The sequence below is a fragment of the Ursus arctos genome, chromosome X (genome assembly GCF_023065955.2).
Source record: "Ursus arctos isolate Adak ecotype North America chromosome X, UrsArc2.0, whole genome shotgun sequence".
Classification (NCBI taxonomy): Eukaryota; Metazoa; Chordata; class Mammalia; order Carnivora; family Ursidae; genus Ursus; species Ursus arctos.
The window spans coordinates 94295814-94322167 of NC_079873.1; the positions used below are offsets into that span (position 1 = coordinate 94295814).

At 44.1% G+C, this 26354-nt stretch overlaps 1 protein-coding gene and 1 long non-coding RNA gene across 10 annotated transcripts in view; one reads left to right on the top strand and one right to left on the bottom strand.

Annotated features, from left to right (window-relative positions):
• The window catches only part of LOC125281835 (uncharacterized), a 358739-nt gene that overhangs the window by 323587 nt on the left and 8798 nt on the right, over window positions 1-26354 (top strand). The gene's annotated exons all lie outside the window — the stretch shown is intronic.
• LOC125281165 (NF-kappa-B-activating protein-like) lies at window positions 677-25836 on the bottom strand. 8 transcript variants are annotated; one of them, XM_057314018.1, is made up of 5 exons: window positions 25334-25836; window positions 22721-22801; window positions 4504-4591; window positions 3181-3719; window positions 677-774 (listed from the first exon to the last, which is right to left on the bottom strand). In XM_057314018.1, exons 1-3 carry the CDS (start codon window positions 25699-25701, stop codon window positions 4552-4554), a joined length of 489 nt encoding a protein of 162 aa, XP_057170001.1. In that variant the 5' UTR covers window positions 25702-25836; the 3' UTR covers window positions 677-774; window positions 3181-3719; window positions 4504-4551. The 8 variants fall into 8 exon arrangements, with proteins under 8 accessions (XP_057170001.1, XP_057170005.1, XP_057169983.1 ...); XM_057314000.1 differs by lacking the exons at window positions 677-774; window positions 3181-3719 and adding an exon at window positions 12292-12479 and having other exon boundaries at window positions 4116-4588; XM_057314006.1 differs by lacking the exons at window positions 677-774; window positions 3181-3719 and adding an exon at window positions 12292-12479 and having other exon boundaries at window positions 4116-4591.

Sequence of the window (26354 nt, forward strand, 5' to 3'; positions counted from 1 at the left end):
CATTTACTCTTATTTTTAAAGATTTTATTTATTCATTTGACAGAGAGAGACAGCCAGCAAGAGAGGGAACACAAGCAGGAGGAGTGGGAGAGGAAGAAGCAGGCTCCCAGCGGTGGAGCCTGATGTGGGGCTCGATCCCAGAACGCTGGGATCACGCCCTGAGCCGAAGGCAGACGCTTAACGACTGAGCCACCCAGGCGCCCCTACTCTTCTATTCTTCCTGTGAATTGTCCTCCTTCCCGTTGAAGCCCCTGGACTCCTAACTCCTCCTCCTTAGTCCAGAAAGACATTTATACCTCATTTTGCCTGACTGTCTTGGGAATCTCTCATGCTTATGTGGGTTCTCCCTCTATATGGAATTTCGATTCTCCTGTTAATCTGTCTCACGTCAATTTAATTCTTAAGACAGCGAAAAGTACCTTGAAGACTACAGGAAACAGACTACAAAAACAATTTCCAACAAAGTTCCACCCACCTCACAAAGGTGGAAATGTTAGGTGAGAATTAATTATGCCTCGGGGATATCACACACATTCAAAATTCTTTAACTACCAAATGCATTAGTCAATGTTTTCTATTGAGACATTTCTAACACCTCAGATTTTGATCTTCCTTATTGTGGTCCTATTATGAAGACATTGTACGGAAATTGTCACTAGTGGGGGGGATGACTAACCTCAGGCTGGATTCTTTCATGTGGTAATTCGAAAGACTTTCCATTGGCTCAGTCAGTGCCAGCTAATTTGTGGCTCAACAAGATCAAGGGGTGATTGTCTAAAATCATAGAAAAGCCTAAATTGTAGCAAAGGATAATTTGAAAATAACAACAACAACAAAAAAAAGATAAGAAAAGGGCCGCCTGGGGCCACCTGGGTGGCTCAGCCCTTAAGCGGCTCAGGTCATGATCCCAGGGTCCTGGGATGGAGCCCCACATCGGGCTCCCTGCTCAGTGGGGAGCCTGCTTCTCCCTCTCCCACTCCCCCTGCTTGTGTTCCCTCTCTCGCTATGTCTCTCTCTGTCAAATAAATAAAATCTTTAAAAAGAAAAAAAAAGAAAGAAAAAGAAAAAAGAAAGGGGCCCCTCGGTGGCTCAGTCAGTTAAGTGACCAACTCTTGATTTTGGCTCAGGTCATGACCTCAGGGTCCTGGGATGGAGCCCCGCATGGGGCTCCTCAATCAGCGGGGAGCCTGCTCCATATTTGCTCTCTCTCCCTCTGCTCAATCCCCGTGCAAATGTGCATGCTCTGTCTCCCTGTTTCTCAATAAATAAATAAATCTTTTAAAAAGAGAATGAGAAAGAGAGAAAAAGAAAACTCGGGTGGGTTTATTAGCTTTGAGTCATGGAGAGTGTAATTTATGGGACGGAAAGGGGCTGCAGGAGTGGAGCTGGGGAGGCCAGACAGGCAGCCAAGAAAGCAGGCCCCCAGACCAGGGGCTGGGCTCAGTCAGGTGTGGCCAGGGCTGGGCAGGCCCACGCCTCTCTGCTTTGTGGAGCAGGCAAAGCAAGCTCGGAGGAACAGGTAGCCTGAAGTTTGGGTGAGTTGATGTTGGCCTCCTCGGGCTTGCACTGTGCTCTCTCAGTCGGGGTCTGAAGGGAAAAGGAGCCACAAGACACAAATGGGGAAAAACACAAAATGTTCTCATCCATTTCCAAACTCTACAGCACTTGGAATGTTCAAAGAAATGTTTCCCAGTTTTATGAAGACATGAGTTACGCAGAGTCCTGTATACATTTGAGGTGTACGGCATGACCATCTGACTCACACCTACTGTGAAATGATTACCACGGTAAGTTCAGTTACCATCATCGTGTCCTAGAGATACAAACAAACACAGAAAAAGGAAAATGTTCTTTTCTTTGTGGTGACAACTCTTAGGATTGACCCTCTTACAGCTTCCATAAATACCCTACAGCAGTGGGGCCTATAGGCAGGTTGTGTATTATAACCTCAGTACTTATTTTTTTTAGAGATTTTATTTTTACTTATTTGACAGAGAGAGACAGCAAGAGAGGGAACACAAGCAGGGGGGAGTTGGAGAGGGAGAAGGAGGCTCCCTGCTGAGCAGGGAGCCTGATGTGGGGCTCAATCCCAGGACACTGGGATTATGACCTGAGCTGAAGGCCGACGCTTAATGACTGAGCCACCCAGGTGCCCCAGTACTTTTTAAAAAAATATATTTTATTTATTTATTTGAGAGAGAGTGAGCCCAAGCAGGGGGAGCGGCAGAGGGAGAGGGAGAAGCAGACTCCCCACTGAGCCGGGAGCCCGATGTGGGGCTTGAACCCAGGACCCTGGGATCATCACCTGAGCTGAAGCCACCCCAGTGCCCTAGTACTTATTTTTTTTAAGGGCAAATTTGTACCTTCTGACCACCTTCATCCAATTCCCCATCCCCACCCCCTCTGGTAACCATAAATCTCATCATTTTCTCTAGGAGCTTTGTTTTTTTCTTTGAAGGTTCCCCATGTGTATGAGCTCATACAGTATTTCACCAAAGAAAATACGAACGGAGCCCTCCGTCTATTTGCACACACGGGAAGAGCTGTTTTACGAAACCAGGGCTGGAAACAGGGAACTAGCGTCAGCCTCTACCTCAGTCGGCCGCTTTGTGCTTTGGCTATGCTGATGCAGATGTGACCTCCAGGAAACCTGGGTCCCCCCCAGAATGAGCTCCAAGACACTGGCTTTTTGCGCCCACGTGCTCCTGCAGCAGAAGGACCAAATACTAAGATGGGAGAGGGGAAGTGAGGTGACCGAAAGGGAGAGGCCTCGGCGGACACTCTGCATTGGGCCGGCCTGGGTCGGCGTGAGGCCTGCCTTCGGTGGGGCAGCCCTCCGCACCGGAACGTCCCGGTCACCAAGGGCCACGTGAAGCAGGGTAAAGCCTCCTGTGGGGACAAGTCCCCCCTCCCACACTAATCGTGAGGCCGCTTTTTGTCTCTCCTACTATGGCGGCCTGGTGTTGGAGTCCAGCCCTGGTGAGTGGAGCTGCCTCCCCAGCACATTCCCCCGTGGAGCCCCGCAGCCCCTTTCCACTTGGCTCCTGGATCAGGTCCTCGAGGAAAGCCTGGGCCTGGGTCTGTGTGTGTGTGTACACGTGCGCATTGGGGGGAACAGCCAGGCCCGCGCTGGCACTGCTGTCTTACCTTTCCCGTCTTTACTACTGTGCGGGTGCTTACCAGCAAAGCAGAGGGCACGTCTTCCTCCTCACGGTCAGGGTGATCGCGCTGCCTTCCCCCGGAGCACAGCAGTCCTCCTCAGCGGACCCTCTCTGATCTGTCTCCCCCGGAACTGGAAGCTTCTCCCTTCTTTCCGGGCAGTGTCCTCACCAGGTGTCTGCCAGGAGAGAAGCGGCAGTGGGGCAGCCCATCGTGCCTGGTGGTTTGAGGCGCCTGTTCCGGAGGATGGCCGCCTCCTTCCTGGGAGGGACAGGAATGTCAACTTCTCTGCCTTTAGTCACTTCAAGTAACACTAGCCAGCTCGGCCCGAGGCGGGGGGCGGGGGGTGTCTCGGTATCCCTCTGGGGCGAGGCGAGAATGATGTTGTCTTCAACGGTGGACCCAAGTGTGCCAGCGGCAGGGGCAGGCTCGCTGTCCACTGACGTGAGCGTTCCAAGTGTGCTCAGGATCCTGGCCTCAGCCCGCCATCTCTGCCTTGGAGGCTCCTTTACCTGCCACAGTGGCCCACGGGGAAAAGGACGTCGTCTTGACTCAGAGTACTGTAGTGGAGGGAAAAGAACTTTCTCTTTGCCGTTCTAGGTTTGGCGGCGCAGGGGAGCAAATTCTGCCCCATGCCCACCCCCGGCCATGTGTCTCATTGGCATGTGGATTATTTTAGGTAGTTATTTTTAAGAAACAGAAGCCTTAATAAGTTTTTCTTTTTTGCCTCCGTGCTAACTGCCTAAAAGAAGTTAGATAGAGGTACTGTTCGAGGAAGGGAGCTATTATCATACATCAATATAATATAATATGAACTAGATATGGCAGACAAGGGAGAAATCTTGCAAGGTATGTTTTGTTGTTTCTGGATAGTCCAGCAAACATTTTGTTTACCAAACATTTACTCTTTCCATTCTTTCTGTGACTCATCTTCCTTCCTTTGAAAACCCCATACCCCTATCCCCTTTCTACTTAGTCCCCCATGACTTATATACCTCATTTTGCCTCTCTTTGGAATCGCTCATGTGTATGTGGCTTCCCTGTATGTACATAATTGAATTTCATTTTCTTCTGTTAAACTATCTGATGTCAATTTCATTCTTAGACCAGCCAGAAGGATCTTCCAGGATAGAGAAAAAAATCTTCCTTCCTAACACAGTGTATAATATAAATGCAGAGGATTGTAGATTGCTACAGGTTTTAGAAATTAAAATGAGGGGTACCTGGCTGGCTCAGTCGGTAGAGCTTGGGCTCTTGATCTCGGAGTTGTGAGTTTGAGCCCCACATTGGGCACAGAGACTACTTAAAAAATGAAGATGAAGGGGTACCTGGGTGGCTCAGTACCTTAAGCGTCCAAGTCTTGGTGTCAGCTCAGGTCTCAGGGTCGTGAGTTCAGGCCCAGGGCTGGGCTCCACGCTGGGCACGGAGACTACTTAAAAAGAAAAAAAAATTAACGTGAAAAAGAAAAAAATCAAAGTTTTTCTTTACTTACTTTGGGGTGCCTGAGTGGCACAGCGGTTAAGCGTCTGCCTTTGGCTCAGGGCGTGATCCCGGCGTTATGGGATCGAGCCCCACATCAGGCTCCTCCGCTAGGAGCCTGCTTCTTCCTCTCCCACTCCCCCTGCTTGTGTTCCCTCTCTGGCTGGCTGTCTCTCTCTCTGTCGAATAAATAAATAAAATCTTTAAAAAAAAAATTGAGTCCTTGTCCTGAATAAATTGTTTAAAAAAAAAAAAAGTTTTTCTTTACTTACTTTAATAGTATTACACAAGACCAAAAAAAAAAAAAAAACAAAAAAACCCAAAACCACCAATGCATCTTTATCACTTAGGAAAAACTAGAACACAACTGAAGCTTGTAAAATTATAGACATAATGTATTTCAAGCACCTATCACTGTGCTCAACACTTAATACTTCATAAAAGGTAGATCACTGAGGGTTACAGGAAAAGCAAAAAGTATTGTTTCTTTCTAGTCCCTTTCTGTGTGCAACCCATAATGTTTAAGTTTTCCGTTAGGATTCTTTGAGAACTGAGATTGAACTTTCAGCTTTCATGCATTCTGTATGGTATCTAACACATAATACAAGCTTAAACATCGATGTAATAGAACAGGAACAACCACAACCATGAAACAACCACAGGCACAACGAAAAACCATTTTTTAAATGTTTATTAAAAGGAGATTGTAGTGGTCAATTCAAATAGTTTCATGTCCAGCCTTAAATGGAACCATGTAACATCTGTAAAAGCGTAACTTCTCCATCTGTACCCATCAACATCACAGGTGACATCCGTATATGTAAGTGAGAAAACAAAATCATCTATCATGATTTTTTATGCAATCTAACTTTTGATCTGATAATGACCTTAAAAACATCTGCGCTGTGTGATCTGCACTGACCTCATGATATTGGGCAGAGTTTATGGAAGGAAGGAGGTGGTATTCCTGCTTAGAGTAATAATTTATATTGTGCCATCCTGATGGTGAGGCAATGACGTTTTGCTGTTAAGGGAAAGGTGTACAAGCTTCATGTACTACAGTCTCTAGTGTTTATTAAGTGTTTCACAGACGTGATTTAGTTGACTGTTAAGGGAACTGTCTCTGTAAAGGAAGAAATCAGACAGGTGTTCCCATGGAGATGATATCACCGAGTCTAATTCTGAATCTACTGATTCTGAACACTGTTTCTCTCTACTTTTCTTTTTTAAGATTTTATTTATTTACTTGAGAGAGAGAGAGGCAGAGGGAGCATGAGCCGAGAGAAGGGCAGAGGGAGAGGGAGAAGCAGACTCCCCACTGAACAGAGAGCCTGACATGGGACTCGATCCCAGGACCCAGGGATCATGACCTGAGCTGAAGGCAGACGCTTAACCAACTGAGCCACCCAGGCGCTCCATGTCTCTACTTTTCTTATAGCAGCTCTGACTGATGTGGTCCAGTCACTATGTCATCTGCTCTTTTTTTCTTTTCAATAATTTTGTTGACGTTCATCCAAATTGTAGCTTGCTTGCTTGTTTGTTTATTTATTTATTTATTGTAAGTTCTACACCCAATGTGGGGCTTGAACTCGTGACCCCGAGATCAAGACTTGCATGTGCTGCGGACTGAGCCAGCCAGGTGCCTCAATATGTCATCTGCTCTTACGGCCTGAACACCTGTTGAAAAGCTAGTTGGAAACCATACCATTTATTTGCTTTCATTTACTATCTTTAATTCTTTGAAGTGATAACATAATGATATAGCTCAAAAATCCCCAAATATAACACATTCGATGAAAAGAATCGCTTAAATACCGTGCCCCACACAGGCCCACTTATCACCCAGCGTATTGTTTATGCAAATTTAAATACAAAAACACGTTCTTGTGTCTCCCATTTGTTATACAAAGGTAGAAGTATACACATGCTCTTCGCCTTTATGCCACTTGTTTAGGAAAATGGTTTGTATAACAACAAGGAGTCTCTTCGTATGGAGAGAAGAGTCCTGTACCCTAATCGAGGCGATGGTTCCATGCATTCACACATGGGATAAAATTTCATGGAGCTATAGAACACAAACAAAAACAAGAACCGACCAACCAAACAAAACCCCCCAAACAATTAAAAAGTACATGTGAAAACAGGTTAAATCCAAATATGTTCGGAATTTGAGTTAATACACTGGATCTCAATCTGGAATGAGTTTTCACCCCGGTGACATTAGGGAATGTCTGGAGACATTTTTGTTTGTCACCATTGAGGGAGGGTATTAGAAACTACTCCTTGAAGAAAATTTTTTCTGAGAAGTAAAGGAGGGATGTTGGGGAATGCAAGGTCAAGAGGAATTTTGTTTAGTATTAAAGAAATTTAAATATATTCATATACAGAGGGAAAAGAGACCATAAAGGAGAGGTCAAAGTTTTAACAGAATGGAAAACAGTGGAGTAGGGAACTCCAGGGCTCCATCTCTCCCCCGAAGCAACTGAGCTGGGAAAAGCTGTCAGAATCAATTTTTGGTGAATGTTGGAACGCAGCTAAAAACTCACAACAACCAGATAAGGCTTGGTGTAAAAAGAATCTGCTGCTTTGTGGTGTTGGGGCTCAAGGTGGGCCACCCCAAGCCAAGCCACAGCACCATACTGATTATTTTGAATTCAAGTTAATAAAGAAACAGTCAGTGTAGGAACAACACTCCGATCCACCTTTGTCTCCAGAAAGTAGGGAATACATCTCCCCTGTGAAAAGCACCCTCCCTGCAGGGGGGGGGGTGCAGAGGAGGCACCAGGAGGCAGACAAACATCTTTGACATCAGGGACAGGGAATTCAGGGCCTGAGAAGCCCATGTAAACAAACCTTGTAACTTCTCCTAACTTACTACCTCGGCCCAAATTTTGTTTAGAATTCCTAACTAATTGAAGTTCCCAAACATCAGTTTTCTTTGTCCTGCCAATTTCTCCCAGATTTACTGTTTCTTTATGTAACAAGTATAAACAGTGCCCGCCTCCATCATTTCTTAGGTCCTGTATCTTTGAGGCCTCCATACATATGAATTAAAGTTGGTTTTCTCCTGTTAATCTGTCTCCTGTCAATTTAACTCTTGGATTACCCAGAAGAATTTGGAAGTATAGAGGCAAATTTTTCCTCCCCAACAGTGGTAAGGGAACACTTTGGTGTTTTGAATTGTCTGCCTATTATCCTTCAGACCCCAGGCCTGTAGTAGCCTTGAGGATGGGAAGGCAGCTCTCCTGGTACTAGAAGGAGAAGTATGGACTTTATTCTCAAAGAATTGTGGTTCTGGGTCTTCTCCGCTCTGCCAGCTCCCTCAAGGACTGGCACAGTGGTTTGCCTTTGTTTTGTCTGACAAGGAGTGAACCCAGGGTTGAGGCCACTTCCTGGGTACCTTTGGCCAAAGCATTTAAAGGCACAAGTACTGGCCGCAGCGTCCTGGGGCAAGAGACAATAGTCAGGACAAGGAATAGACAACTGAGAAGGGTAGGAAACACACGATTCAGAAAAGGGACACGTGGAAGAAAAAAGGCTTTGAAAAGGTCTTATGTATGCAGAGGAATCAAGAAGGCCACGTGCTAGACACATGCTCAGAAACAGCTGAGAATACCACAAGCTTTCACGTCTGGATGGCTCTCAGGCTCTGTGTAAGCAGGAAGTAAAAGAGAAGGCCGAGTTGTCCATAGTCTGGCCAAGCATTGAAGGAGTGTGTAATACAGACACAATCTCCAAACACTAGGAAAAGTATAATGTCTTCTTCTTCTTCTTTTAAGATCTTACTTTTTGATGTATAGTTGACATAAAATACATTAGTTTCAGGTGTACAACACAGTGATTCAACATTATATACATTATGCCATGCTTAACACTGTAAGTGTAGTTACCATACGTCACCATACAAAATTACTGCAATATATTGCCTGTATCCCCTATGCTGGACTTTTCATCACCCTGAATTACTTGTTTTGTAACTGGAAGTTTGTACTCTTTAACCCCCTTCACCTATTTTGTCCATCCTCCCATCTTCCTCCCCTCTGGCAACCACCAGTTTGTTCTGTTTCTATTTCGTGTGTCGGTGTTGTTTGTTTTGTTTTTTAAGATTCCTCATATAAGTGAAATCATACAGTATTTGTCTTTCTATGTCTGACTTATTTAATTTAGCATAATTTTCTCTAGGTCCATCCATGTTATTGCAAATGGCAAGATTTCATTCTTCTCATGGCTCAGTAATATTGCGTTGTGTGTGTGTGTGTGTGTGTGAGTGTGTGCCACGTCTTCTTTATCCATTCGTCTATTGATGGACACTTAGGTTACTTCCATATCTTAGCTATTATAAATAATGCTACAATAAAAATGGGAGTGCCTATATCATATATCTTACAATAAACATAGAGGTGGGGCGCCTGGGTGGCTCAAACCATTAAGCGTCTGCCTTCGGCTCAGGTCATGATCCCAGGGTCCTGGGATCGAGCCCTGCTTCGAGCTCCCTGCTTAGCGGGGAGTCTGCTTCTCCCTCTCCCTCTCCCAGCTCATGTACTCGCGTGTACGCACTCTCTCCCTCTCTCTCAACTAAATAATATATAAAACCTTTAAAAAATAAGATATAAAAACCAAAAACCAAAAACGTAAGAATGCATACATTTTTTCAAATTAGTGTTTTTGTTTTCTTCAGCTAAATATCCAGTAGTGCAATTACTGGACTGTACGGTAGTTCTATTTTTAATTTTTAGAGGAACCGCCACACTGTTTCCCACAGGGGCTGCACCAGTTTATGTTCCCACCAACAACGTTCAAGGATTCCCTTTTCTCCGATCTAATTTCTTGTCTTTTTGTTACTAGCCATTCTGACTGACGTGAGGTGATATTGTGGTTTTGATTTGCATTTCCCTGATGATTACTGATGTTTCATGTCTCTATTGGCCATCTGTACGTCTGCTTTGGAAAAGTGTCTAATTAGGTCCTCTGCTCATTTATTAATTTGATTGGTTTTTTGGTGTTGAGTTGTATGAGTTACTTTTAAATTTTGGATATTAACCCCTTATCAGATATATCATTTGCAACTATCTTTCTCCCATTCAGTAGGCTGCCTTCTTGTTTTATTGATCTTTATTCATTTTTGAATCCAGGAATTGATGGTAAGTATTTCAAAACACTAGCTGGCCACTAAGCTAATGGAACATAGACTTCAGTGGCTATACATGACAAAGAGTGCAGCTGTTACGTAAACCAGTATGGAGATTCCTCAAAAAATTAAAAATAGAAATACCATACAACCAGTAATCCCACTACTGGGTATCTACCCAATGAAAATAAAACACTAATTTGAAAAGATATATGTATTCTATTTACTGCAGCATTATTTACAATATCCAAGATATGGAAGCAATTTCAGTGTCCATGCATAGATATATGGGTAAGGAAGATGTGGTACACACACACACACACACACACACACACACACACACACAGAGGAATATTACTCAACCATAAAAAAGAATGAAATCTTGCCATCTGCAACAACATGGATGGACCTAGAGGGTATTATGTTAAGTGAAATACGTCAGACAGAGAAAGACAATTGCCATGTGGTTTTACTTATATGTGGAATCAAAAAAACAAAACAAACCAGAAACAGACTCATAAATACAGAGAACAAATTGGTGGTTGCCAGAGGCGAGGGGTTGAGGGATGGGCAAAACAGGTGAATGGGGATTAAGAGCTACAAATTTCCAGTTATAAAAGAAATGAGTCAGGGCACTTGGCTGGCTCAGTTGGTAGAGCATGTGACTCTTGAACTCAGGGTCATGGGTTTAAGCCCTACACTGGGGGTCGAGTCTACTTAAAAATAAATGAGATGAAAAGTACGTGGAGATGAAAAGTACAGCATAGGGGATATAGTCAATCACACCGTAATAACTTTGTGTGGTAAACAGGTGATAATTACACTTACCGTGGTGAGCATCTCATAATGTATATAATTGTCAAATCACTGTGTTGTATGCCTGAAACTCGTATCATATTGTATGTCAACTACACTGAAATTTTATTCTTTTATATTTTCATTTTTTTATACTGAAGTTTTTAAAAAATGAATACAGATATTACAAAAATAGCTTAGAAAGTCACTAACTAGGCAAACCTGGATTGTATGGTCTTTGTATTCTGTTCAATGAAACAGGAACAACAAACCTAGGAGAAGGGAGAAAATGTGATTTCCAAAGTTGTCACATTCTAATATTCAGAATGTCTAATTTTCAACAAAAAATACAAGGAAAAAGAATTCTAAAAATCATATGGAATTCTAAGGGAATCTAAATAGCCAAAACAATCTTTAAAAAGAAAATAAAAGTTGTAGGACCCAGATTTCTAAATTTCAAAACTTACTACAAAGCTATAGTAATCAGGGGCGCCTGGGTGGCTCAGTGGTTAAGCATCTGCCTTCGGCTCAGGGCGTGATCCTTGTGTTCTGGGATCGAGCCCCACATCAGGCTCCTCTGCCGAGAGCCTGCTTCTTCCTCTCCCACTCCCCCTGCTTGTGTTCCCTCTCTCACTGGCTGTCTCTATCTCTGTCAAATGAATAAATAAAATCTTTAAAAAAAAAAAAGCTATAGTAATCAAAACAGTATTGTACTGGCATAAGGATAGACATACAGATCAATGGAATAGAAGTGAGAAACCAGAAATCAACCCATACATCTATGGTCGATTGATTTTGGTTAAGGGTGCCAAGCCCATTCAATTGGGAAATAATTATGTCTTCAGGAAATGATGGACAACTAGATATCTATATGCAAAAGAATCAAACTGGAAACATACCTCACATCATATACAAAAATTAACTCAAAATGGAGAAAATACTTATATGTAAGAATTAAGATTATAAAACTCTCATTTATACATGGTTATATAAAACTCATATATATATATAGAGAGAGAAAGAGTTATAAAACTATAAAACTCCTTCTCTTCAGGAGAAAACAGGGAAAAATTCATGATCTGGGATTTGGCAATGAATTCTTCAATATGACACCAAAGCAGAAGCAACAAAAGGAAAATTACATAAATTGGATTTCATCAAAATCAAACTTTTTGTGCATCAAAGGACACTATTAAGAAACTGAAAAGACACCCTACACAATGAGGTAAAATATTTACAAATCATGTCTCTGGTAAGACGTCAGTTTCCAGAATACTTAAAAAACCCTTAAACTCAGCAATGAAAAGATAAACCACCAAATTAAAAATAGGCAAACGATTAGATGTTTTTTCCCAAGGATATGTACAAATGGCCAACAAGCATGAAAAGATGCTCAGTATCATCAGTCATCAGGGAAATGCAAATCATGACCACAAGATAATACCTCATCCCCATTAGGATGGCTATAGTAAAAAAATGGAGGGGGTGGCTGAATTGGAGGAGTGTACAACTCTTGATCTTGGGGTTGTGAGTTTGAGCCGCATGTTGGGGTTAGAGACTACTGAAAAAAGTGGAATATAATAAGTGTTGGTGAGGATGTGAAGAGACTGGAACACTCACACATTACTAATGGGAATGTAAAATGATGCAGTTGCTGTATTTGGCAGTTCTTCAAAAAATTAAACAGAGAATTACCCTGTGACCCAGGAATTCCACTTCTACGTATATACCTGAAAGAACTGAAAATCCGTATTCAGGGGCACCTGGGTGGCTCAGTCGATTAAACGTCTGCTTTCAGCTCAGGTCATGATCCCAGGGTCCTGGGTTCGAGCCCGGTATCAGTCTCCCTGCTCAGCTGGGAGTCTGCTTCTCCCTCTCCATCTGCCTGCTGCGCCCCACTGATGCGCTCTCTCTGTCTCTGTCAAATAAATAAATACAATATTTTTCAAAAATGGGGATTCAAACAAATAATTGTACATAAATGTAGATAGAAGCACTATTCACAACAGCCAAAAGGTAGAAAAAACCCAAATTTCCATCAATTGAGAAATGGATAAACAAAATGTGGCATATTCATATAACAGAACATTATTCAACTCAAAAAAGGAATAAAGTATTAATGGTTGTTACAAAGTGAATGAACCTGGAAAACATGATGCTAAGTGAAAGAAACCAGACACTAAAGGCCACATATTGTATGATTCCCTAAATATTAAATATGCAGAACAGGCAAACCCATGGAGACAGAAAGCACATTAGCGGTTGCCAAGGGAGGGATGGGGAGTGACTACTAAATGAATAAGGGGTTTCATTTTTGGGTGATGAATATGCTTTGAAAGTCGATGGCAGTGATGGTGGAGAACACTGTGAATGTATTAAATGCCACTGAATTGTATACTTTAAAATGGGTAATTTTATATTGTTTAAATTTTACTACAATTTAAAAAAATAATATAAGGGAAAAATAATCATTATGGAAAGACTATGATAAAGGGCACAAGTGGCATAAGATGTGGGACAACACATCAGTTTGAATGTCCTAAGCCTCTTTTATGTACTCTGTTTCCCCAATCACATCCCACTCTCATTAAATCTAGATTGGTGTCTGGGTACATATTGATGAAATTGGCAATAATAGAATAAATATTGAGACGAAAAGGCTTAAGGTATAAAGGAGCTAAATCTAAAATTTGGTAATTAATCCTTTTATACTTTTCATTTTTCCTAAAATTTGTTTCCAATTTTGAATTGCGGAAGGCTTGTTGATATTTTTTTCCTGGTAGAAAAATAAGATCTGATATCCCAATTTCAAGATCTACTAGAGCTTAAAACCATATGCTACGTTTGGCCTTAAGCTTTTTATACTGAAATTAATGCAGATCATGCAAGTAAGACTCTAAATGAGCACGAAAAATATGACCCGTATCAAGTCACCACTCCATCTGAGGTCTCCTGGTAGTTAAATCTCTTAGGATAGTGATGAGACGATCAAAGCCAGAGGACCCATCAATTCAGATATTACAATTAAAAACAGCCAGTTTCTCAGCACAGAATATACAATTATTGAATCACTATACTGTGCACCTGAAACTAATATAACTTTGTATATCAACTATGTTTTGAGAATAATATTTAAAAATTGAATTAAATTTAAAATACCCAGTCTAACTCTAGCATCTGACATTACTAAAATACACAAAGAAAAAGAATACATTAATCTCCATCAAGGAACATACCAGGAAGTGGTTTCAAAAACTGATATTTAGGCTGCAGATCTAGACAGTAGCCTAGTGACTCTGAAACCCTCCAATTTGAGAAGGTGGATAATGGATGGCAGGAATGCAAGGATTATGCAGTAACCTTAGCAAGGCAGGCTGCAGAGGTGGTTCTTGAAGCTCTGAAAAAGGAAACGAATGTTATGGTTAAAAGTTTTCCATTCACTTGCTAACTGACAAAAAGTAGAAAAAAAGAAATGCCTGTTTCTCATCAAATTCCCTATATAATTTCATAGCCACTGTATTATATTCAGGTTCTAAATAGTCCTTGATAGTCTTTGGCTTATCAAACTCAAAAAGGAAACTATTCTGCTTTAAGATATTTAAAAATATTAATTTACTGCTTAGCCTTGTCCCTTAGCACCTGAACAGATTATTAAGTTTCATTACACTCTCATATGAGCATTGTATTTGATGACATGAAAAATGAATCCATATTTTTTGAAGGTAGGGGTTATTTTAGTATTGTGTTATTTAATATATTAAATATATATGATACAGAGATTTGGCTATCGTAATTACTGATTTGTATTACCAGGCAAGTGTACTAAAACATTTCATACTCTTAAAAAAAAAATTGCTTTCTACAAGCAAAGATCCTGGAATCCGACGCGAAGATGATGCCCGGACGGCTCCCGAGAACACACCTTGAGAGGGAGATGTAGGACGGGGCCCAGAGCCCACAGCTAAGGGCTGAGGCCACCCAGGTCTCTGCAGGGAGGAAGGGGGCGAGTCACAGCTGTGGCTACGCAGAAAGCCCGCAGCTTCGCAGGGCTAGGGGGGAGCTTCGAAGAAACGCTACGCTTCCCCCACCCCGAGGCAACACCCCGGAACCACTGCTACCGCAGGAGGGGGCCACCCGATCGTGGACACGGGAGACCGAGGACGCCTCGGCTCACAGAAGCCACTGCGCCGCCACAACCCAAACTTGGGGGACCGGGGGAGACATTTTGGGTGCACCGGCAAAACTCGTCCCCAGGGCTGGGGTCGTCCTGGCAACAAGAAGGGTGCTGTGTGACAGTGTAAATAACCCGATCGGGCAACAGGTACAGGGCCTCGGTTCTGCAGGAGCCCCTCTCCCTCCCCGAGTCCCAGAGGACAAAAACCCACGTCTTTCTCCGCCGCGGACTTGGAACCACTGCACGCACGGACCACCGGCCCCGGGCACGATCTCGCCGAAAGCTGCCGGGCGGCTGGAGCTGACGACCGAGCGATGCTGGGCCCTCGGCCTCTGGGGAGGGGCGAAAGGGAGGACACAGAGCCCAGCGCTGGCCTCGAAGAGGGGCCCCTCTCGTGGTACCTTTGCAGACGCAGGACCCTCCCGCCGGAATGCGGTCTGCGCGTCTCCTCCACCCAAAGGGCCGGCATCGGACACCCCTGGGCGAGCACCAGCAGCACGCGCGGCTGCCGCTTCTCCGGGAGCCCCGTGAGTAGCCCCTTGCAAGTGTCCCTTCCAGTGCCCGGGTGGGCCTCAACTCCTCGCCGGGACTGGGACTCAGCCCCGCCTGGAAGCACACTGTTCTCTCCCTAGAGGCTGACGCCACCCGGTCTTGCACGGCGGCGCGGTCCCGCTGGGGCACGGGGGGGGGGGGGGGGGAGGGCCGGGGAAAGATGGGGTGCTGCAGGACAGGGTGGCTCCTCGTAAGCCGGCTGCGTGGGCACTTCGGGAACTTGGGAGATGGCCGTGGCCTCCTGATGGGGGCTCAGGGACGCGGCTGCACGAAAGCAGGCCTCCTTGCCTTCCTGGAGGAGTGGCACCGTCCATCACGTGCACTCACCCCGTACCACACGCAAAACAAATACACAGAGAATAAATTCAGAACTTTATTGAAAAGACTACAAGTGCCCCCAAAGAGAGGGTCCGTGAATTTGCCCTTCTCTCGAGTACATTTCGCGGGCGTTTCGGGAACTGCTCTTAACCCTGAGCGACACAGAACGGGAATGCGCTCAAAAGCACCGTGGGAAAAAACCGCCGCCGAGGCCATTGTGTGGGCAAAGGGCTCACAAGAGAGCCACCGACGGTAGGAGACCGGGAGCGACCACAGGAGGGCAGCCGCACGGAGGGAAAGGTGGAGGAAGCCAGGGCAGGGGAGGCAAGAAGACAACAGGAAAGAGAGGCATGGGCTGCTGACGTAGCCCCAGCGGCGGTGGCTCCTGAAGAACCTATACGCACTCCGGCTCCGGAATGAGGACGGCATGGCAGGGTCCACCCAAGTTAATGACGACGGGAGGGACCAGGGCCACCGGGGGCGTGTTTCTGAACCTCAGTGCCCTCTGGGGTCTTCTCCACTTGACCCTCCTATTCTTTTTTTTTTTTTTTAAAGATTTTATTTATTTATTTGACGGAGATAGAGACAGTCAGCGAGAGAGGGAACACAAGCAGGGGGAGTGGGAGAGGAAGAAGCAGGCTCATAGCAGAGGAGCCTGATGTGGGGCTCGATCCTACAACGCGTCGGGATCACGCCCTGAGCCGAAGGCAGACGCTTAACCGCTGTGCCACCCAGGCGCCCCTGACCCTCCTATTCTTAAACCAAACCTTCAATCAGAGAGCAAAAAAGGACATTTTAGTACATTGAGCATCGAATGTCATACAGGACAAAACACAGCAGGCTACTCTCTATGCCCTTCAGGTTGGAAACTGCATCAGGGAAGCTAGTTCCTTCTTGCTAAAACAGCTTAGGGAAGTTACCGCCACAGGCCTCCCTGCAGCTCACCCCGAGATAGCACCCACGATGTGCCAGGCTCTGTCCCGGCTCCATGCTTGGACTCTGGGCTCCCAACTGCCATATTACTCTTCCCGTCCTCAGCAGCATGTGCAGCTGAGGCACTGCTCTCTGGCCCTGCTGTGACTCTGACGCCTGGGTTGTGTGTGTCCTCACAGCTGACCAGCAGCCGTCGGGCTGCCACTAACCCCTAGTCGCTAGGCAGGTGTCACCCTACTGATGGGGGAAGCTCAGTATCATTCAAAAGTCCTGCTGATGGGATACAGCCCCCATTCTGAACAGCCCATCTTCAACAGAGAGTAAGTAACTAATGCACAGGGCCGTGCTGGATCTTTCAACAAGAGCTTTCCTTTAAGAATGACTCAAGGGTCCTTCCTCTTCTGAAACCTCGTCATAGTGAGAAAGGTGGCATTGTGAGCGAGGCCTGGGCATGGAGGGCCCAGGAGCCTGTGGCTTGTCTTGCTGGGACGGGAGGAAGCCGAAGCACTGGACACTACCTGAACAGTCTAGACACTGGGGACAATGGATGTTTAGACGAACTAGGACCAGATTTCCTCAATTCATAAAATCTTTGCCCGGCCAACAGACTGAGGGCAAAGAGGCACACCGCCGTCACTGTTGTCAGCTCCCCAGCCTGCAGCCCGCACCACCCTCCGCAGGCTTTCCTGGGCTCAGCGCCCGGTCAGCTGCTCTGCTCTGCCTACGTCCCAGCACCCTGGACAGGACCCCTGGCGTCCCGTGGGGCAGGACCTCCTAGGCCCCTCTACTCAACCAGGAGAGCCCCGTCCCATCCCTTATCCTTTTTTCTGTTTCTCTATCTACTGTCAGCCCAAGAAGACTCACCCCACCCACCTGCCCACCCTGGCCTGGCACTCCTCTCTAGCAGCCCCCACCCACCATACATACCAGACATCCTTGGCCAGGACCAGCACACCCTCCACCCAAGGGCTCCTGCCATGGAGGCCCAGTCCTACACACTAGAGTATCTGCATCAGTCGCAGCTGGACCTTGCAGCCAGCTGCACCGAAAGCCTGCCCTACTCAACAGCGCTCATGCAGCTCACGACCAGGCCTTATAGCCAGCTGTGCCAAGGGCCAGCCCCACACACCAGCATGCCCACACCAGCTGCAACCAGGCCTGTCAATCAGACAGGCCAGAAGCCTGTCCCACTCACCAGCATACCCACAGTAGTCATAGCCAAGCCTAGCCGACAGCTGCACCAGTAAACAGCCCCACATATCAGTGAGTCTGCACCAATCGGGACCAGCCACAAGAGGGAGCACACAGCCTACAAAAGAGATACTCCTGGGGTACCTGGCTTGGGTGACCAGCGGGGGTTTATGCTGAGCCCCACAGACACCTTCGGGCATAAAGCCACTCCTCCAAGACTGGGACAATAGCTGATCCACCTAAAACACAGAAACAAACACTGAGACGCAAATGAGGAGACAGACAATACGTTCCAAGTGAAAGAACAAGACAAAAACCTCAGAAAAAGAACTGAACAAAACAGAGATCTACCAGATGGAATTCAAACGAATGGTCATAAAGATGCTCACTGAACTCAAAAGAATGGATGAGCACAGTGAGAATTCAACAAAGAGACAGAAAATATTTTTTTAAATCAATCAAAGCCAAAGAACACAATAACTGCAATGAAAAATACAGGGCATCAAAAGCAGATTACAGAATGCAGAACAGATTAACAATGTGGAAGACAGGGTAGTAGAAAGCACCTAATCAGAACAGCAAAAAAGCAAAAAGAACTGAATAAAATGAGGTTAAGTTTAAGGGACCTCTGGGGTAAAATCAAGTGTACTAATATTCACACTACAGTGGTCCCAGAAGGAGAAGAGAGAGAAAAGGACAGAAAGCTTATTTGAAGAAATAATAGCTGAAAACTTCCCTAACCTGGGGAAGGAAACAGATATCCAAGTCCAGAAAGCAAACACCCCCAAATGAGATGAACCCAAAGAGACCAAGACACATTATAATCAAAGTGTCAACAGTTAGAGATAAAGAATCTTAAAAGCAGCAAAAGGAAAACAACTAGTTACATACCAAGGAACCCTAAGTCTATAAGCTGGTTTTTCAGAAGAAACTTTATAGGTCAGAAGAGAATAGCATGATATATGAGAAGTGCTAAAAGGAAAAAACTTACAACCAAGATTACTCTACCCAGCAAAGTTATCACTCAGAAGTGAAGGAGAAACAAGGAGTTTCTCAGACAAGCATAAGCTAAAGCTCATCACTCCCAAACCAGCCTTACAAGAAAGTTAAAGGGACTTAATTTTAAGTAGAAAAGAAAAATCATAACTACAAGTAAGAAAACTATGAAAGGAGGGGCGCCTGGCTGGCTTAGTCAGTGGAGCATGCAACTCTTGATCTTGGGGTTATGAGTTCGAGCTCTGTGTTGGGTGTAGAGATTACTTAATAATAAAATTAAAAAAAAAAAAAAGGAAAATTATGAAAGGAAAAATCTCATTGGTAAAGGTAAACACATAGTAAAGGTAGTGGATCAACCACCTACATAGCTAGTATGAAGGTTAAAAGACAAAAGTAGTAAAATCAGCTAGACCCACAATAATTAGTCAATGGAAACATAAAATAGTAAGATGTAAAATATGATGTCAAAAACATAAAACATGGTGAAGGGATGTAGTACTTTTAGAATGCATTGGAGCTTAAGTGGGCATTAACTTAAAATAGATTGCTATATACGTAAGATGTTATATATGTACCTCATGGTAACCACTGACCAAATACCTATAATAGATAAACAAAAAATAAAAGAATACAAACATAACACTAAGGAAAGTCACCAAATCTCAAGGGAAGAGAGCAAGAGAACAAAGGAACAGAGAAGAACTACAAAAACAATCAGAAAGCGACGCCTGGGTGCCTCAGTTGGTTAAGCGTCTGCCTCCAGCTCAGGTCATGATCCCAGGGTCCTGGGATCAAGTCCCACATCTGGTTCCTTGCTCAGCAGGGAGCTGCTTCTCCTTCTGCCTGCCGCTCCCCCCTGCTTGTGCACTCTCTCTCTCTGACAAAGAAATAAAATCTTTTTTAAAAACCGGAAAAATATCAAGAAAATGTCTACAAATCCATACCTACCAATAATTTTTTTAAAGATTTTATTTATTAACAGAGAGAGAGACAGCCAGCGAGAGAGGGAACACAAGCAGGGGGAGTGGGAGAGGGAGAAGCAGGCTCCCAGCGGAGGATGGGGCTCCATCCCAGAACTCTGGGATCATGCCCTGAGCTGAAGGCAGATGCTTAACGACTAAGCCACCCAGGCGCCCCCTACCAATAATTTTTTTTTATCAATAATTACTTTAAATGTAAACTTCCTAAGTGTTCCAATCAAAACACACAGTAGCTGAATAAATTAAAAAAAACAATACCCATCTATAGCTGCCTACAAGAGACTCACTTCAGATCTAAAGACACAGAGACTGAAACTGAAGGGATGGAAAAAGATACTCCATGCAAACGAAAACAAACAAAACGCTGGGGTAGCAATACTTATATCATACAAAACAGACTAGGAAACAAAGCCTGTAACAGGACATGAATGACACTGCATACGATAAAGGGATCAATTCAACAAGAGGATATAACATTTGTAAATACCTATGCACCCAACATAGGAGCACCTTAATACATAAACCAATTTTTAAGAGACATGAAGGGAGAAACTGACAGTAATACAATAATAGTAAGAGACCTTAACACCCCACTTACATGAATGGATACATCATTCAGACAGAAAATCAATAAGGAAAACAGTGGCCTTGACCAACACATTAGACCAGATGGAATTAAGAGATAATACACAAAACATTCTATCCAAAAACAGCAGAACATACATTCTTTTCAAGTGCACATGGAATATTCTCCAGGACTGATCCCATGTTAGGCCACAAGACAAGTCTTGATAAATTTAAGAAGACTGAAATCATATCAAGCATCTTTTCAGACCACAACAGTATGAAACTAGAAATCAATTACGAGAAAACTGGAAAAACATAAACACATGGAATTAAATAACCAATGGGTCGGGGTGCCTGGATGGCACAGTCGGTTAAGCGTCTGACTCTTGGTTTCAACTCAGGTCATGATCTCAGGGTTTTGAGATTGAGCCCCATGTCAGGCTCCGTGCTCAGTGTGGCATCTGCTTGAAATTCTCTCTCTCTCTCCCTCTGACCCTCCCACTTGTGCACGTGCTCTTTCTCTCTCTCTCTTTAATAAATAAGTCTTTAAAAATAAACAAACAATGGGTCAATGAAGAAATCAAAGAGGAAATTTAAAAAAATACCTTGAGACAAATGAAAATGGAAACACAACAGTACAAAATCTATGAAATGCAGCAAAAGAAGTTCTATGAGGGAAATTTTATACAGGCCCAACTCGAGAACCAAGAAAAACCTCAAATAAACAATCTAATCTTACACCTAAAGGAACTAGGAAAAGAACAAAGCCCAAAGTTAGCAGAAGGAAGAAAATAATAAAGGTCAGAGTGAAAAATAAATGAAAAAGAGACTAAAAAGACAACAGAAAAGATCAATGAAACTAAGAGTTGGTTCTTTGAAATGATAAAATTGATAAAAACCTTTAGCTAGATTCATCAAGAAAAAAAGAGTGCCCATATAAATAAAATCAAAAATGAAAGGGGATAAGTTATACCCAATACTATAGAAATAGAAAAAAAATCATAAGACTACTAAGAACAATTATGTGCCAACAAATGGAACAACCAAGGAGAAATAAATTCCTAGAAACATAACAATCGTCCAAATCAGGAAGATTACACTATAGACTGATTACTCAAAAAACTCCCAACAAAACAAACTCCAGGACCAGACGGTTTCACAGGTAAATTCTACTAAATATTTAATGAGTTAAGACCTATACTTCTTAAACAATTCCAAAAAACTGAAGAAAGAACAAACTCACTCTTTGAGGCCAGCATTATCCTGATATGGAAACCAAAGACACCACAAATTAAAAAAAAAAATTACAAGCCAATATCCCTGATGTATGTAGATGCAAAAATCTTTAACAAAATATTGGCAAACCAAATTTTATACTACATTAAAAAGATCATACACCATACTAAAGTAGAAGTTATTCCAGAAATGCAAGGATAATTCAACATCCACAAATCAATGTGGAATATACCACATTAACAAAATAAAGGATAAAAATCCTACGATCATCTCAATAGACGCAGAAACAGCATCTGACAAAATTCAACAACCAAAGATACAAACTCTCACCAAAGTGAATATAGAGAAAACATAACTCAACTTAAGAAAGGCCAGATACGACAAACCCACAGCTAACATCACACTCAACAGTAAAAAGCTGAAAGCTTCACCCTAAGATCAGGAACAAGACAAGGATGTCCATTCTCGCCACTTTTATTCAACATAATACTGAAGTCCCAGCCACAAGACAAGAAAAATAAAAGGCATCCAAATTGGTAAAGAAGAAGTAAAACTGTCACTATCTGCAAATGATATATATATAAGAAAACCCTACTCTACCATCCATGTTGTCAACTGTTAACTCAAAAAAAAATCACTTTGTAAGGCTAACATGTGACACGCAATCTGCTATTAGGTTGAGAAAAAACAATTCAAAATAATATAAATGTATTTGTCTTAATACTGAACCCTTCTATGAATAGGAAATTAGCACCCCCCCGAATTACAATTTAAAAAGAACAATTAAGGGGTGCTGGGTGGCTCAGTTGGTTAAGCGGCTGCCTTCAGCTCAGGTCATAATCCCAGGGTTCTGGGATCGAGGCCCGAGTCGTCGGGGTCCCTGCTCACTGGGGGGCCTGTTTCTCCCTCTCCCTGCCGCTCTGCCTACCTGTGCTCTCTCTCTCTCTCTCTCTCTAATACAAATATGATCTTTAAAAATAAACAAATAAATAAAAAGAACAATTAATATGTTCAAATCAACTAGCAACATGTTTTAATCGTTAGGTATGTTCAATGTTTTTAAATTCTAGGGGGTAGCATAGCATAAATCACAAAAAAGAAGAAAAAACGTGAGCTGTACTTAAAAGTTATTCATTTAACAAAAATTTTGACAATAGTCTCTGGATTTAAACAAACGTTACATCTTTTAACAGTATTTTTTGAATCACTTACTCTGGTTCTGGATTCTTTGGAGAAAGTCCCCATACTTCAGGAGCTCCCAATTCTCCAATCCTCTCTCTCTCACTTAATCTCCTAGAAGATATAGGCATATAAATTATAACTCCATGGCTAAATGGTCTCCTAAATATATAATCAATTCAAAGGAGTCCAGTTAAGTCCTATTTTCCTATTTTAAAAGTTAAATTAATAAATTAAGTATACTCATTGTAATTTGATGTTCTTGATAGTACTATCAAATGGCACAGACTACAGACAGCCTGAGGCCAGGCCAGAAATACAGCCTAAAAGGTTGTCAAGTGCATCTCTTCTGCCTCTTGCATGACCTAGCTCCTAATTGCTCATTTCGTCTTCTGCAATATGTGACACAAACAGTTTTATATTTGGAAATAACTTCTTTGTTTACATACATTTTTGAGAGTAAAGAGCAATCTCTACTTTTGATTTAGTCAAACCCGTTTTCAGAAACTCAGGAATTAATAAAGAAAACAAAAATGAAGCATTAGAAACAGAAAATAAAGAAAGCTCTGAAAATGAAAGAAAAGTTTTATTTGACAAAAACTGTCCTCAATGAGAAACAGGGTTTTTTTTTTTCTGTTTTCCCTTTAGTTCCTTTTTTTGGGAAAAGGACTATATCCTCTATCTACTCTTGGAGGACAGGAAAAATTTGTCATTTTTTTCTTTTAATTTTGCTCACAAACAAAATACAAAAAACAAAGGCTCAATTCCTCAAAGTTTAGCTCCTTGTGATTCCATTTGTTACACACACCCACCCACCCCTTACAAAATAAACTGGTTTGATTGCTTGAATATACTATTTTTTACTTCTTTATTTAGGAGAAAAGATTATAATCGTGCAGAATTAGACTCAGGTTTCCCACTTGAAGAAAGAGCCTAAAAGGGTTATACTTATAACCCAACTTGGACTATATATGCAGGGGGAAGTATGACAGGCTGTAAGAACAGTCACGTTCTCATCCCTGCTGCCCCCAGCTTCATCTGTACTCGTAAGGTAAATTATTGATCTTCTAAATGTACAAATGCAAATTTCACCCAAGAAGTTCTGATATCTTTTTTTTTTTTTTAATGATTTTTTATTATATTATGTTAGTCACCATACAGTACATCCCCGGTTTCCGATGTAAGGCTCGATGATTCATTAGTTGTCTTTTGATGAGAATCGTCCAGTAGGAAGCTGGTTGCTTTTTGACGAACACAGCCAGGAGGTAACTGAAAAATTTAATTTGGAGAGGTAGGTCTCCAACCTAACTCAGTAGGTTTTTTATTGTTTCTGCTTCCATTCAGGAAACCCCAATAGCAAACACTCAAGGACTAATTATTATGTCCCAGGAACTAAATCATCACAACTCTAAAGGCTCAGCGCCAATTTTAACCTTTTTAAATGGTTAAGAAATAAAGCTCAGAGAAGTTCAAGAAACTTGCTCAAGGTCATACAACTATTACACAGCAAAGCATGGCTTCAAACTCAGGCATTCCGATTCTGGAGCCCGTCCTCTTCACCGCTATCCTTTATTAGTTCCCATTCTTGGGAAAAAAGAGATTTATGGAGACGTCGCCCAGCTTTGGAATCTTAACCTGCCCCTCCATGCCTGTGCTACTCTTAAAAATCTTTTTTGACACAGAGGACATGTAGGGGCGCCTGGGTGGCTCAGCCGGTTAAGCGCTGGCCTTCTGCTGGGTCACGATCGGGCCCCGGGGGCGGGCTCCCTGCTCAGCGGGGAACCTGCTTCTCCCGCTGCCTGCTGCTCCCCTTGCTTGTTCTCTCCCTCTGTCAAATAAATTTAAAAAATCCTAAAAACACACACACACACAGGGGACCTGTAGAGCACCTAGTACAGCGCCTGACAGAATTTAACACTCAATAACCATTAGCTACTAAGACTTACACGATAATAATTATAACCCTTTCCCTTTCTCCTTCTTAAACTATCCACTTTTCCACTCCAATACGCACTCATGAGAGGACACCTGATCTCACCCTGACCTCGGTTTTCACGGTCACACTGAGACCACCGAACAGGGCCTTTTTCCACGTAGCTTAATCAACAGTTTAGCAGGTCACTTTTCCCACATGCAATCATCTGGTCTCAGGGGTTCTTCTCCCCTCCGATTTAAACTCTTCATCCCCAGCCTTCCCGACTGGCTACACGACATTTCCACTGTACACGTCCTGTCACCTCCAACCTGTGTGATCATTCAGCAAGGTACGGTGGTACGCCTACAAAGCGCGAGGCACTGCTCATTTTGGGCTAATAGGTCTCCTTTGCCAAGAGCTCAATCGAGCGCGAAATTAAAGCACGCTTGGAAAAAAAAAAGTAAGCAAAATAAAACAGCTACAACCAAGCGAAAACTGTAATTCGGGTAGGTCTGAGGCTCCCGACGGAACCGCTGCATAGCCAGGAGGCAGAAGCAGCGAAGACACCAGGGCGCGGGGAGAAGGGGCCCGAGGACGAGTGAAAACCCAAGGGGAGAAACGGGCGGAAAAAGGCGTTGTCGGGGGAGGGGGGTGGGGCTGAAGGGCTAGGCAGGGGCGCCCGGCAGAGAGCGAAAAGCGCAAGTCAGACTCCCAGTGCCCGTCTCACTCACTTCTGCCGCAGGCTCTCCTCCCTCTCCTTGTCCAGAAGGCTAGGCCACGGCTTGTCGCTCCCGTAGGGGCGCGAGTAGCCGCCATAATACGCGGTCGAGGAGGCTGACGCGAAGGGGTTGCCCCGCAGCGCAGAGGGCCGCTCCCGGGAGCGTGACCGCGAGCGGGATCGGTAGGACTGGTGTCGCGACCCCTGACTGAAGCCGCCCAGCTGATGGCTGAGACCATTCCGAGAGCACGAGTGCGAGCGGCGGCCCCGCGGGGAGCGGGCGGATCTGCTGGGTTTAGGGCTCCTCGACGAACTGCGACGCTTTCCCCCGGAGCCCGAGGCCTCCCCCTCAGGGCTGCGCGAACCCGACACCGGAGCCATCGCGGCCGCTGGGTCCCCTAAGCCGCTAGAGAAGGGGGCGCTCTCGCGAGCCTAGGAAGATCTCGGTTGGTCTGGTCCCAAACCCGCCGTCGCGCCACCGCCCGAAACTGAGGAAACCTTGGAAACAGTTCCGGGTACGTCGGCAAATCCCTTCCCCCGACCTAGGCGGTCCTGCCCACGAGACGGAGATGTGTGTATCGGTGTAAAGAAGTCCGTGGGGCAACCGGATCCACTCACCCTTCCGGTCCCGAGTGAGGCTGCTCCTATCTAAACTGGACTAGAGAACGAGTCATTGCTTTAGCCTCGAGTTGAAATACCTGAAGGGAAGGGCGAGAGGCCACAGGAGACCTTTCCCCGAGCGGCCGTGTGAATAACAAAGCCAATGTAACTTTACATATATACGTTGTTTGCATGTGTGTGGCTGTGTGTAGGAGTATACCACCCCACACACAATTTTTTCAAAGATTTTTATTTATTTGAGAGAGCGCGGGCGAGCACGAGGGGGGGAGGTAGAGGGAGAACAGACTCCCCGCTGAGCAAGGAGCCCCAGGTGGGGCTCGAACCCAGAATGGTGGGATCATGATCTGAGCCGGAGGCAGTCGCTTAAGCGAGTCACCCAGGCGCCCCCCCCAACTTATTTTTTCTTTCTTCCT